Genomic DNA, 14,357 nt, shown 5'->3' on the forward strand with positions numbered 1-14,357 from the left:
TTGATTTGTTAGTTACCAAGGATGGGACCGAAATGGATGTGCGCAAGGTAATATTATACTGGATAATTTTAAAAATTGACCATAAATAGTTTTAGAAAATAGATGTTTATTTAAGAAAAAATATGAAATAGAAAAGAGAAACAAAAATTGCCCTTTTCGCAAATAATTTTAGCCACGGATTTGCACGAAATGGATTAGCACATGGAAAAATTATATAAATTATCAAAGAAAAAAAAATTTAATAGATAATTTTAACACGGATTTGCCCGAAATGGATTTGCACATGGAAAAGTTAACAAAGAAAAAACTTTTAGTAGATAATTTTAGCCACGGATTTGCCCGAAATGGATTTGCACATGGAAAAATTATACAAATTAACAAATAAATTATTTAGTAAATAATTTTGGCAATGGAGAGAGAGAGAGGGGGGGGTTTCATGTTCATGTATAGCAGGGATAGTTTCACTCAAAAACCTCTTTAATAAGGACCAAAAGAAAACGTTTGGGTTGGGTCCAAAGTAACAAGACTGCGGAAAAATTAGTAGACTGATTTACTTCTTGCTCTATAAACAAAGACAATTTTTCCAAAACATTTAAAGTAGTTACGAAAGCAAAATTAAAATACAACAAAAACATAAAAACAAACGCTTGCAGAACCAGCAAATGTATCTATATGACAACGATGATAGGCACTGTATTTTATACATACTGGGTGTTTAGTAATCACAACCCTTAATATATATTTTTAGGATCCTTGTAGAAAACGAAGTAGATAATACTCATATGAATTTCCATATTAATATTTAAGCGAGGACAAACAAATGTAACGCTTCTCTACAGAGAGGGAAAAAAAAACATCAAAGCCCTTTGATTTGCAGAAATATACAGGCTAGGACAGAATTTCTATATTATTCATTTTTATGATATCAGTCTCGCATTCCTTAGTAGTGATTTCGGCGAAATTTTTTTCCCTCGCTTAAACACTAATTTGCGATGCAACGTGTTTGTACCTCATTTTTAACACACACCACCCAACGATGCCCATACATCTAGTTCCGTTTTTTATTTTAGCGCTCAATCTTTTAACAACCCTGGTAGGATTGTCATGGGAATGTTGATCTTGGTCAAACGGCTTCTTAACTGGTAACCCTTTCTCTAAACTTCAACCGCACTACCAACGAGAGAACTTTCAACTATGGCAGATTTAACCATAGCCTTAACGCTCTCCTTGTTGCATATATCGGCTGGTTGATTAGTCAGTTGCCAGAATCGAACTCACGCTTGTACAGACTGCTCCACTGGAGCTCCCTCACTAAGAATATACATTAAGCCATTACGTATCACCCTGTATTTTTGATTTTTTTTAAATGAGATTTTGATTCTTTTTTATGATCTTCGAAAATTAAATTAACTAAATCAAAAAATCAATAATAAAAATCATAAAATCATTATCAATAAAAAAAAATCAAAGTCTTCATCTTATTACTCCTTGGGAATATTTTTTAAGCTGAAATTGACACTATGGAAACTCTGGTGTGGTTGTCATAAATCGTGTAAATTTTGACCGTTTTATGATATGAATGACGCAACATTCAAATTTTACTGATAAAAAAAAATTGAAAACATGTCAAAACCAGTCTCTTATTCATTATCTGAGTTAAAGCTGATGACAGGAGGATAAAAGTCAAACAAAGGCGAGTGTCGAGCGGGATGAAGTTTGCCAAGAGTCATTTGCAGATGGAACGACAATGGAACGAACTGCGACAGGTGGACAAGACAAATACATGATTGGATTCCTAGGACTCTAAAGAAATAGGGTGTAGAGTCATGACTGCTATTCCTCAATGGAATGTGAATAGAAGAAAAAGAATTTTCTACCCCCAAAAAAGAAATATTCTAGAATGAAAGAGAGAGTTTTACGTTGATGAATGCCATCCACTAGAGTTTGTATACAGAATTAATTTCGTTGATAGAAGGTTCTGGAATGGAATACAAGGATGTGAATAGCTCTCTTCTAGGGAGGAATCTGAGCATTTAATTAACTTAATGGTGCGTTACAGAACCCTCTTATTGGCGGATTTACTTTTTAGTTTTTGTTCCGTTCTAATTATACAATCACAACTTTTTCTCGTTTTAGAAAATGAACTCTTTACTTTGTATAAAGAAGAAATTTCATACAAGAGAAAGATAATTTTTACTACAGAAAATGACTGCGGGGTTTCATTAATGCTTCTAATGAATAAATTATACATTGTTTTAGGATGTATATTCATTTTGAAAGAATTAAAGTTCGTAGATGTTTCTGTACAGTGTGCAATTGAATCCCATAAAAATAGAATAAACCAAAATCTTCTTATCTAATGTTCGGGTTTTTGCACACAAGCAAACAATCTTAAATGCTCGAAAGATGGACCCTAAATGGATACTATAATTAGTGCAAACGATGTTTTAAATTACGAAACCACGCACAAAACACACATTGTTTGAATATAAACTTAATTCCCCCCCTCAANAACACACATTGTTTGAATATAAACTTAACCCCCCCCCCCAACTGACGTGGATTTTTGATCCTCAAATTATGTAGGACAGCTGTCATTATCTCCACGTTGTTTTCTATAATTTAATATATTTTAATATCATTTAATATATTTTAGTCAGAGGTTAAGAGGTTGGTAACGATCCGTTTTTAACTGCATTCATCTGAGGCAATCTAGAAAACCTGCAAGTGACGTAGTGTGTGGGTATCTATCCTGATGGGTTGTTGAAACGTGGCAATTGTTTACGTTAGAAACTGTTCTTTTCCTTCGATTTGAAGTACGCCAAGCCCGTCAAGTATCAATTATCTTAATAGACACATTCTTGATTCTTTCACAAAGATTCTTTCTCAAAGATTTCAATTCTTTCAATTTACACAAAGACTTAACACGAAGCCACGTGGAACATAAACAAACTAATTATGCATCGAAGTTGCCAGGTACACAAAACAAAACTATATCACGGTTACTATAAAATACAGAAAGAAATCTGAGTTCAATAAAAGAAGAAGAAGAATTATAATTCAGAAAATTCGACGTGCAATACAACTCTGTATATAATAAACTTATCGTTCATTTACAATATAATTTCTTCGTTGTTTACTTTTTTTTTGCCGTAACTTCGAGACGAGGTGAAACTATTTACTGCAACGATTGAGTAACTTATTTAAAGTAATTATATATTTTTTTCTAACTAAATCGTCTGTAAATTTACTGCAACGATATGATAACTAATTTGAATTTATTTTATTTTTCTTCCTAATAAATCGGTTGCAGTTTCAAAGATTAAAAAAGAACCATCCTGCATAACTTTTGATCTAATTATCGGATTTTCATGCTCTAGGACTCAATTTTAATAGTTCGTTCGAGGGGGTGATTTTAAATATACTAATTAATTAGAGCAGACGATATTTTAAGTTATGAAATCAGACACAAAAACGTAATTTCTTCGAATAAACATATCTTTTTTTTTAGATGGCTTCGGATTTCTGACCCCCGAAATATAGGGAGTAACCTCAATCGGAGGAATAGGGTCAGAACCCTATCAAGAGAGAGATCCAAAGTTTGAACCCCTTAATGTTAATTTTACTTTTTGCGTATTTCGTCATATCTCGAGAACTTTTTAAGTGAATTGAAAAACTTTTTGCATCCAATTACAAAATTCGTTTATCCATTCAAGACATTCACATTCAGAGATAATTCCATTCAAAAAATAAATTTTGGTAAATATTTTATATTTTTCATTATTTTATTTAATAATAGTCGAAACACTTTTGAACTGTAATATATGCAACATTTTACGTCATTTTAAAGAATGCAATTTTAAATGACAAAATACAAAATTTAAGCAAAATCGATCGAATTGTTTCTGAGAAATCGAAATTTAAAATAGTCGGATATTTAAAATTCAATTTCTTAGAAACTATTCGACCGATTTCGCTTAAACTTTGTATCTATGTCTTTAAATGAAATTCTTAATTTATTAATTCTTAATTTATTAATTCTCAATTAATTAAATAATTATTCTTAAAATTGTATTCCTTAAAATGATGTAAAAAGTTGCATACTTTACAATTCAAATTTCTTTCGACTAAAATAAAATAATAAAAAAATAATGAATACTTAGTAAAATTTATTTTTTTGCTTAGAATTATCTTTGGAAAAACAAATTTTATAATTGTGAACAAAAATTTTTTCAATTCGCTTAAGAAGTTCCCAAAATATGGGAAAATACGCAAATAGTAAAATTAACATTAAAGGGTTCAAATCGCTCTCCTAATCAAACTGTGGGGACTTTATTCCCCAGATGTTTCGGGGGTCAGAAATCCGCGTCCATCGAAAACAAGGTATGTTTTTTCAGAGAAAGTACTTCTTTGTGTCTGATTTCGTAACTTAAAATATCGTTTGTACTAATTAATTAGCATATTTGAAGCAACCTCCCCCATAAAGATCGAGTCCTAGAACGTGAAGATTCGATCATTAGATCAAAAGTTATTCAGGGTAGTCCTATTTTTTTGGCACACTGTACATCGATATTATTTTAAACGTTCTTTAGAATAAATAAATCGTTCACTTTTGTTCTATTCCTAGTGTCTTGAAAGTATGACACTAGAAATCGGCGGACTACTAACCTTAAGTTTTATAGTGAACCAATTTCAGAATGAATACACATTTCCCTCTTCTAACTCCGGATTACTTTGCCTGGTTCACATACTGTGAAACAGTCTGCGTACAGTAAATGTTGTAGCTCATTCTAGCTCTCAGTTAACCCGTTCCTATGGTTATCTCTTGTTCAACAAATGAAAATACTCTACAATCTCCAAAATGTTAGTGTGCTTTTTTTCAATAGATATTGCCGCAGTTGTCAGAACGTGGCTATCATTTTCGCATTGGTAACGATACGGAAAATTTGACAGCCGAGATCCTCTCAGAATATCATATCTGTATATCAATAACTCAAGTAAAAAAAAAAAAAAAAAAAAAAAAAAAAAAAAAAAAAAAAAAAAAGAGAAACGAAGTTTTTGAAGAAATGAGTTTATTTTAAAAACATTAGTAATAAAGAATAGTACAAACAGAGTGACGAAAAGAAAGAATACCCAAATGATCTGCTTCAACAGAAGCTTAAATACAAATAATGTGTGACGTCATAATTCACGCAAGAACGGCTAACAGCAAATGAAAATAAACTGGCCGATCCCCGCAGACCATGACGTCACCGACGTAAGTTGAATGCATGAGATCGACGACCGAAAATCGAACCTCATACCTTTTAGCCTCTATTTGTCGAACAAAATTCACGTCTTTTTCAAGTAAGTTAGTTAGTTACTCCTCTTTTTCAAGTACGTACGTAAGTTTTGTGTTCTGTTAAATGCGATCTCTATATTTATGAAAGCGATTAAAAAAATGTTTAACACATTTGTAAAATCAAAAGGTTCGTTTACTCAGAAAAAGTGTACGCTTTTGTGTCTGGTTTCATAATTTTAAAAAAATAAATGAATAAATCGCCTGCACTAAATCATAAGCATTGCTTGTTAGTACATAAAAATAGGATCATTCGTTTTTTAAGTTATTCAGCTTCTCCATTTCTTCTCTTTTGCGTACTGTAACATTAAATGTCGATGAAAGAGAAGGTATATCTTATCTAAACGGAGACATAAATGATTCTTTTCACGAAATATGGAACGTATCATTCACTCAATTTAGCAGCCTTAAGAACAGTCACCACAGATAACCAATCAGAGTCTCAGAAAAGAAATGGATCACGTGACTTAATGAGAAAGTGATCAATGACCCAGAATAATTTTCTCTCAACTGAGACTTCAAGTGTGATTTATGACTCGAGTGAATGGAAACGAATCAATAGGGGGAGGAGGAATTTCTCGAAGAATAAACTTAAAAAAAAAAAAAAGAAAAGAAAAAAAAGAAAAAAGAAAAAGCATTGTTTGCTTAATTTTAACTTTTTTATTTATATATGTTTGTTCAATTGTACAATAGGAAGTGCTTAAATGAAAACCGATGAGCATTATTATAGCTTTTGATCGTTAATCTTTGACCGAAACTGAAGCAAAACAAAGAGAAAAAAAAATTCTATCTTTCTTCTGTATTTGCAGTATTTTTCTGTTTCTTCTCGCAAATAACTAATTATTAGAAAATTATTAGAAATGTAGAATTATATTATATATTTAGAATAATTATGTTATATATTTAGAATAATTATGTTATATGTTTAGAAAAATTATGTTATATATTTCGAATAACTATATTATATATTTAGAATAATTATTAGAAAAATTTTGTAAGAGAAAATATGAATTGGAAAAGTAGGACCCACTCGAAATTTTAGTGGTAATCAAACTAGGTTACTATTTCGGTGGAAATTTTTAAAAATTGTTAAGCACATGTTCGGCAAATTATTAATGGTATTACCGTTAGCATTTACTACAACTGCAACTTCATTTTTGATTGTTGCCTTTTTCGTGAACTATAGATAAGGTAACGCCCCAAAAATCATTTCGAGATCTAACTATCTCAAAATGTTCTTGGTTTGTACGTCCGCTAGTTATCTACTAAGTGAATCTACTGTTGTAAGGTTATATAGACTATTTCTGGTAGTTGTAGAGTATTAATGACCATGGGAAAAATGGATGATCTAGATTTTTCTTGTCCGCACACTTTTCGACTAGATGAATTATATCGATTAGATTAACATCATTATCACAAATAAAGTCCTAAAAATTGAAACTAACGAAAGCATTCATAAAAAAAAAAAAAACCAGTCCAACAAGATCAAATAAAGAAAAGCAGACGATACTCTTGAAGTTGAACTTTTCCAGACTGAATTTTTTTACTTTATTTTCCCCAGTGAGCAATTAATTATTAATATGTTTTTTTTAATGATTAATTTGTCTATAATGCGTAGATTGTCGGCGATTTTAGTATAAAATGAACACTGATGAGGGAAAATATTTTTATGACTTCTTAAAGGAATGTATATTGGATGGAATTGACAACCAATTCAGCCCTGGACGAGAGGAAGTTAAACATCAATAATTTCCGTTGTTACAACCTATGACTTGCATTGCTGTGCTGTTAATGAATTAGTTCTCTCTTCTGTAATTAATAGTCTTACTATTCTTTTTCTATGTTATTAACAGTGTACGTACCATGTGCCGCATTTTACTGAGTAGAGCTTGGGAATGTTCTTGGACACCCACTGCCGAGATGAAGAATGGATTTAATTCAAGTCTGGACATGCCGTCAGCCAGATTACGTCCGACACCTCCAGCTGTACTGCCCACCTGTCCGGCAAGAGTTCTACCATCCATCTGAAAGATTCGAGAATTAGTGAGTTTCTTGTTTATTGAAGATTGAATTGTTGATTTTTGAATATTTATTGTTGATTTGAAGTCATAATTGGGCAAGAAGGTACGAAGTGACACTTTTGGGATTTGTCGGAACAACAGATTCAAAAGAATATATGTAAAAAAGGGGTACAAAAAACCATCCTTTTTAAACCCTTGGAAGAAGAAAATAATGCCTCTTGCACAATGTTTTCAGTTCCGTTATTTTATTTGTCATCTTCTTCTACTCGATTGATCCTTTTAAATTAATTAATGAAAATCCGATTCATATTATTTCTCTCGTTGCAATTGACGCGTGTAATCTTTATAAAACGATAATATGAGAAACTTCTTTTTTTTTTCTCTTGATTTAGCATTATCTTAATAAGTATTAAATTACACTTCAGGTTGAATCTACGATAAAAAAAAGGATTAATTTGTACAATAACTTGACAGATTAAGGCTGCAGTATAGTATTAAGTTTCAACTCACTCCGAAATTTCTAACAGTCCATATGGAGTCTATAAAGCGACAAAGTAAGTCCTCATTTCTTTTTCGCGTTTTTCTTTTTCAATAGGATAGTTTCTGCAAAATTTTCATGTCATTTATTTCACTATAAATTTTTTTTTGACAAAGATATTAAAGATTTTAATTTTTGATTTAGGAGACATTTCAAATATGTTCAACCTTGTAGAAAGCAAACGGTATCTTGGTTTACAAAGCAAACCATATAAGATTGTATAGGTAGCATATACTCGTACAATTTGTATCTGGCAAAATTTTGTTACACGATGATGGTTCATTTATGAATCCCAATATTAAAGTCTTTAATAATTAAACAAACTGTGTTATATAATAAAATTCAACTATTTAATACACAGTGTTAAACTAATAAACATAAAACGAATTAAATATTACACTATTAAAAATCAATATTTTTGAAAGTCTACCATTAAGTCAATAATGATCGTTATGAAAATTTTTATCATAACTAAATGTTTTAATAATGGATTGTGCAAACCCTAATTAATTAAATCCAACTTTTAGAAGAATAAAATATTGTGTTTAATTTATTTATGTCAATAGCAGTTATTTAATGTATACTGGAATTTGAATGATCGTTATTAAAAGTCCGATTTTACATATTTCTTTAAACATTTTTGGTGAATTAAAATTTTTTTCATCGAATGCTTGATATATATCTTTTGCAAGAAATAGTTTGTTTTTACGCAAATTATCTTCGTTTTTTGTTTCCTTGATAAACATTATTGTATGTGCTCCATAAGAAAAAATTGTCAGGAAAGTAAAAAAAATTTCAATTTTCCCACGTAAATTATTACTTTGACGATTTTTCATCTGCGCAAAATTAATTCGAATGTGAAAAGGAAAAATGAATATTAAAAACGGCTAACTCGACGGGATTGTAGCTTTTGATTTGTCCATCATAAGTGTAGATCATTGTGGTGTAGATGCGGGATGGAAGTTGATTATTTAAAAGTCAACAATTAGAACAATCAGAATTCACTTCTGCTTCGTTCGTATTAGAGCGCTATTTTTTTTATAATAGCGTATAAAGATAGTACAGAAATAGTTCAAACAAATACTCTAAATATGTTAATCAAACAAAATACTGAATACAAAATGAAATGAAACTTGTTTCTTATTAAATATAGGGCGAGGGTAGGAGATAAAAATACGTTCCGTGCACTCAGCTACAAAGGAACCTTGACATATAAGAGAGCATTTTTTTTTTAATCAATCAAAGGTTCTAAAGAAAGAATGTTTCTGCTCGCAGGGATCCTTTCCCCCCCCCTTTCATGGTATATCTGATTAATTGCCCAGTAAGAAAGAAGTTGTAAGGATAACAAGATCAACGCTCAGCTCCAATCACGAAGTTAATGAAAAGAAATCGTAGCAAGTTTTGTTTCCAATTAATTCACACATGTTTCTGTCTGTCTTCCTTTTATATGCCTGTCTATTTGTCATTTGGGGTGATTCGAAATTTCTTAGGTAAACTTTAACTTATCTATCATAAGGCCTGAGAGGACCGAGCCTAGGGTCCCCGAATTTCTGTAGGCCCCCTAACTCATTAGACCTATTTAAGACCCGTTTTGCAAGTACGTGTAAATGAAATATTAACCGAATGTGTAAAAGCAATGCTTTATTTACGTTTTAAATAAATCTTTGAAAAAGTCTTAATTCCGATTTTGCTCAAACTGGACTCGATGCTCGTGGTCTCCTAAAGAAATTGGAAAATATTGTGTTGACAGAATTTTGTCGTGATATGTTATCAAGAATAAATCAGACTTCAATAAGCATATATAGAAGAAGAAAGATGCTTCCTATCGATGATAGTCTGAAATTGCTTTTGTGAGTGAGCAGAGAGAAAAGTTTTCCACTCATGAAGCCATTTCCAAGGAAAATTTACCTAATTTTAAATGTGAAGATGAGACGAAGAGTACATTACGAAGAATTTCTTCTTTGACATTTTAATATGGAGATGCAGTTGATGTTAAATTACAAGGTACAATTTTTAAAGTTTATACTCCAGTTATTGACACTTAGATTAGTCAATAAAAATCTCTTTCAATGGCGTATAAACCCATAGCTGATTTGTTCAAATTTTTTTTTCAAATTTGCATTTTCAAAAGTCCAAGGAATTAATGCTTCACTGTTAGAAGTTTTGAAGATTTTATGTCAATGATGTGAATGAAAAAGAACTAGCGCTTTAATTAGAACATTTCACGCATGATTTGGCCTAGGAGAATAATTTAGACCAATTAGGAATAGATAAGATGTATAAAATAGTAAAAAACAACTATCTAGGCGACACATTTTCATATATTGACATTTGTCAATTTTTTTTCATGAGTGACATTTGACAATTGCCACTCATGATAACTAAATGTAGTGACCCACTCTCGTTCTCCAGACTAAAATTAATAAAAAATGACCTAAGAAATCACATGACTTTAAGAAAGAATGAGTAATTTGTCAATCATGAGCATTGGCTGCGATGTCTTTTAGGAAATTGATTTTAGTGATGTGATAGAAGGCTTCACCTCTCTAAGCTTTTGAGTAAAAAGTATGACTACCTTAATCTTTCTATGCAGATAATGCATTAAAGCTTTTATAATAATGTATCATCGTTTTACTTTCTTAAAATAAAAGAAAATATTCAAAAGTAAAATTTTTTCCCTTAAAATTACTCATAAAGGGCCCCCTAAATGAAGATAGGCACAGGGCCCCTAAAAACATAAAAACGGCTCTGAGTGAGTGAAAAAAAACGGACCACCCTGAATAATTTTGGATCTTATGATCGAATCATCGCGTTCTAGGATTCAATCTTAATGGTTTGAGAGGGTGACCTTAAATATGCTAATTAAATAGTGCAGACGATGTTTTAAGTTGCGAAATCATATACAAAAACGCACTTTCTCTGAATAAACATACCTTTTTAATGGATTTGGATTTCTGATCCCCAAAAGATAGAGGGTAGCCGCAATCTGGGAAATAGGGTCCCCATAGTTTGGTCAGGAGAGCGGTTCAAGGGGTCCAAAGTTTGGACCCCTTAAACTAAACAAGATCAACAAGACCCCTTAAGGTCCCCCAAGGTCCAAAGTTAGACTATACAAGACCCCTTAAACTAAGCAAGATCAATGCCCAATTGAAATTATTGTATGCAAAACTCAAACGGGGTAAATGGAACGAGCTTTGCAAAGGACTAGACCATAGATCACCTAACGGTAAATTATGGAAAATAGTGAAAAACATTAGCAAAGAACAGCCTCAATATGGACAAAGTAACACAATTAAGGACACAAACGGGACATATGCGCAGGACGATGAAGAGGCGGCGAATATTCTAGGGAAGCATTACCAGAACANCCACATTCACACTGCAGACGACACTATGCTGAGTAATTTTGGATCTAATGATCGAATCATCGCGTTCTAGGACTCAATCTTAATGGTTTGAGAGGGTGACCTTAAATATGCTAATTAAATAGTGCAGACGATGTTTTAAGTTGCGAAACCATATACAAAAACACACTTTCTCTGAATAAACATACCTTTTTAATGGATTTGGATTTCTGACCCCCAAAACATAGAGGGTAGCCGCAATCTGGGAAATAGGTTCCCCATAGTTTGGTCAGGAGAGCGGTTTAAGAGGTCCAAAGTTTGAACCCCTTAAACTAAACAAGATCAACAAGACCCCTTAAGGTCCCCCAAGGTCCAAAGTTAGACTATACAAGACCCCTTAAACTAAGCAAGATCAATGCCCAATTGAAATTATTGTATGCAAAACTCAAACGGGGTAAATGGAACGAGCTTTGCAAAGGACTAGACCATAGATCACCTAACGGTAAATTATGGAAAATAGTGAAAAACATTAGCAAAGAACAGCCTCAATATGAGCAAAGTAACACAATTAAGGACACAAACGGGACATATGCGCAGGACGATGAAGAGGCGGAGAATATTCTAGGGAAGCATTACCGGAACACGAGTAATTTAAGGTTCACTAGCGATGATAAACCTATAAGGAAAGCAGCAAGTGACATCATAAGAGACTGCCGCAAAAACAAACAAAGGTTTCCTTCCATCTTTAATAAAGAGTTCAGCAATCAAGAACTAGATGCCATAATCACAAACTTAAACCTAAGTAATGGTCCTGATGGCATCCACGCCCAAATGATCACCAACCTAGGACTAAGTGGGAAACAGAGGCTCTTAAATATTCTTAATGATTCCTGGAGAAAGGGAAGGCTTCCGTGTGACTGGAGACAAGCGGTCGTTATTCCAATTAGAAACCCCAACAAAGAAAGTACCTTTTCAGGGAGGCCAATAGCTCTTACCAGTATTATTTGCAAAATCATGAAAAAAATGATCCTCAAGCGACTTACTTACCATCTGGAAGCGGACAACCTCTTACCTCCTGAACAATATGGTTTCAGAGAGGGACACTGCACCACAGACCAGGTGCTCTACTTATGCCAAAAGATTAGAGACGCCCACAACAGAAAACCCACTCACCATACCATTGCAGCTTTCTTGGATCTTTCCAAGGCTTTCGACAGAGTGTGGAATCAAAAACTAATTATCAAACTTTTTGATGTTTTCGGAATCAACGGAAGAGCACAGAATTGGATCTATGATTTTTTAAGGAATAGAGTTATCAGAGTCAAGTTCAATGGTACTAAATCTAGAAGCTTTAAACTACACCAAGGAGTCCCTCAGCGGTCAGTGTGTAAGTCCTACCCTGTTCTCACTCTTTTTGAAAGGAATCGAGAGCATCATACCTAAAGACTGCGACATTGGCATTTTTGCAGACTATATTGTCCTCTGGAATTCTGGCCCTGACCTACAACAAATTGAGGACACTATTAACAGAGTACTCATTAACATCAGAGCCTTTGCCACCAGTCACAAAATGTGCCTTAACCCTTCAAAGTCCACAGTAGGGTTCTTCACTACCAACAGGAAGCTCTATAATTATCAACCTCATATCATGTTGGATCATCAACCACTTGCAGTTGAAAAACACCTGAAATATCTAGTATTTGTCTTAGATCCAAAGATCCTAAGTAATAAACATATCGACCATCTTGTACTAAAGGCAAGGAAACGTCTTAATATACTTAAGTATAGATCAGGGAGAGACTGGGGTGCTGATGCCTCGACTCTTAGGAGCACCTACATCACTCTTTTACGGACTATTCTAGAATATGGATTCCCTATCTACAGTTGTGCTTCCCATACAAATTGTAAAAACTAGAGAGAATCCAACTCAGCGCTGCGCGGATCATCACTGGCCTTCGAAATTCATGTCCTGGTGATATTGTACTGTTTGAGGCTGACCTGCAACCTTTGAGTCTCCGAAGAAGGGCATGCATGGCAAAATATTACAGCAAACTCTATAGTTTTGGATCACAAGACAGGACTTCGGATTTACTAGCGAAGTGGCAACATAGTCAAAGGCTCAAGCGAAACAGCCCTTTCAGCCAAGTTTTTTCGTCCAACATAACTTTTGGAAACGTGGAACAGCACTTCCTCAAACAGAGCATGAACCCCGCGGAAGGTCTTTCGGAGGAGTCTTTCCACACCGATCTCCCGGTTGCTGTCAACAAGCAAAATGATCACCCTGCAGTTCTTAGACAAGCAGCACTTGAGAGAATCTATACTATACCAACGGAGGCTGTTCAAATATATACGGATGGAAGCAAGGACGAAGACAATCACACCAGGAGTGGGATCTTCATCAAATCTCAGATGAGCAACATTAAGATCCAGAAAAGGAATCCCTACCAAATTTTAGGAGCAAGCTTATCGCCATCGATGATGGACTTGCCTCAATACTGTCTCTTTCAATTCCGAAAGAGATTTGGATCCTTACCGACAGTAGAAGCGCTGTTCAGCACTTGGCTAGCTGGCACAGAGTAAGGGACAATACCTATGTATACTTTTACACCTCTCCAAATATTGTCGAATTCATGTACAATGGATACCCTCACACGTAGATATATCAGGCAATGAAATGGAAGATAGTCTTGCCAAGGCAGGTACAGCTGAGGCCACTGCGCCTCCAGTGTCTCTTACCTCCTCAGAGCTCTTCCCAATTGCTAAAGCCAGAAATAAATCAGCATGGCTCACTCCACCCAGTCACAATTGGTACCAGGGTACCAGACCGGGTAGCTGTTCGACAGCTGACAAAGACCGTCAGTCTCAAACCGCCATCACACGCCTCCGCTGTGGACACCTGAAATCTCTGAGGTACTCTGGAGGAGAAAAGTGCTTTGCCCTCTGTACCAAGTGCTCTTCGGTCCAGGCATCCCCTGAACATCTACTGGACTGCCTCGGTCTTTTAAAACAAGACCTTATTGAAAGACCCTTACTTGTTTTAGACTTTTTGAAGGTGAACAATCTCATGGACCTTGTCTAGCTAGGCTAGAAATGGGGATTTGAAAGAAGAAGAAGAT

General features: G+C 33.9%; 1 protein-coding gene across 5 annotated transcripts in view; it reads right to left on the reverse strand.

Annotated features, from left to right (window-relative positions):
* LOC107440814 (uncharacterized) overlaps positions 1-14,357 on the reverse strand; it is a 651,143-nt gene that overhangs the window by 71,325 nt on the left and 565,461 nt on the right. For all 5 annotated transcript variants that reach the window (XM_071180814.1, XM_016053861.4, XM_016053866.4 and 2 more), the window contains exon 13: positions 7,201-7,362. In XM_071180814.1, the coding sequence (XP_071036915.1) occupies positions 7,201-7,362 (162 nt within the window). The remainder of the gene's footprint in view (positions 1-7,200; positions 7,363-14,357) is intronic.

The sequence above is a fragment of the Parasteatoda tepidariorum genome, chromosome 5 (genome assembly GCF_043381705.1).
Source record: "Parasteatoda tepidariorum isolate YZ-2023 chromosome 5, CAS_Ptep_4.0, whole genome shotgun sequence".
NCBI lineage: Eukaryota > Metazoa > Arthropoda > Arachnida > Araneae > Theridiidae > Parasteatoda > Parasteatoda tepidariorum.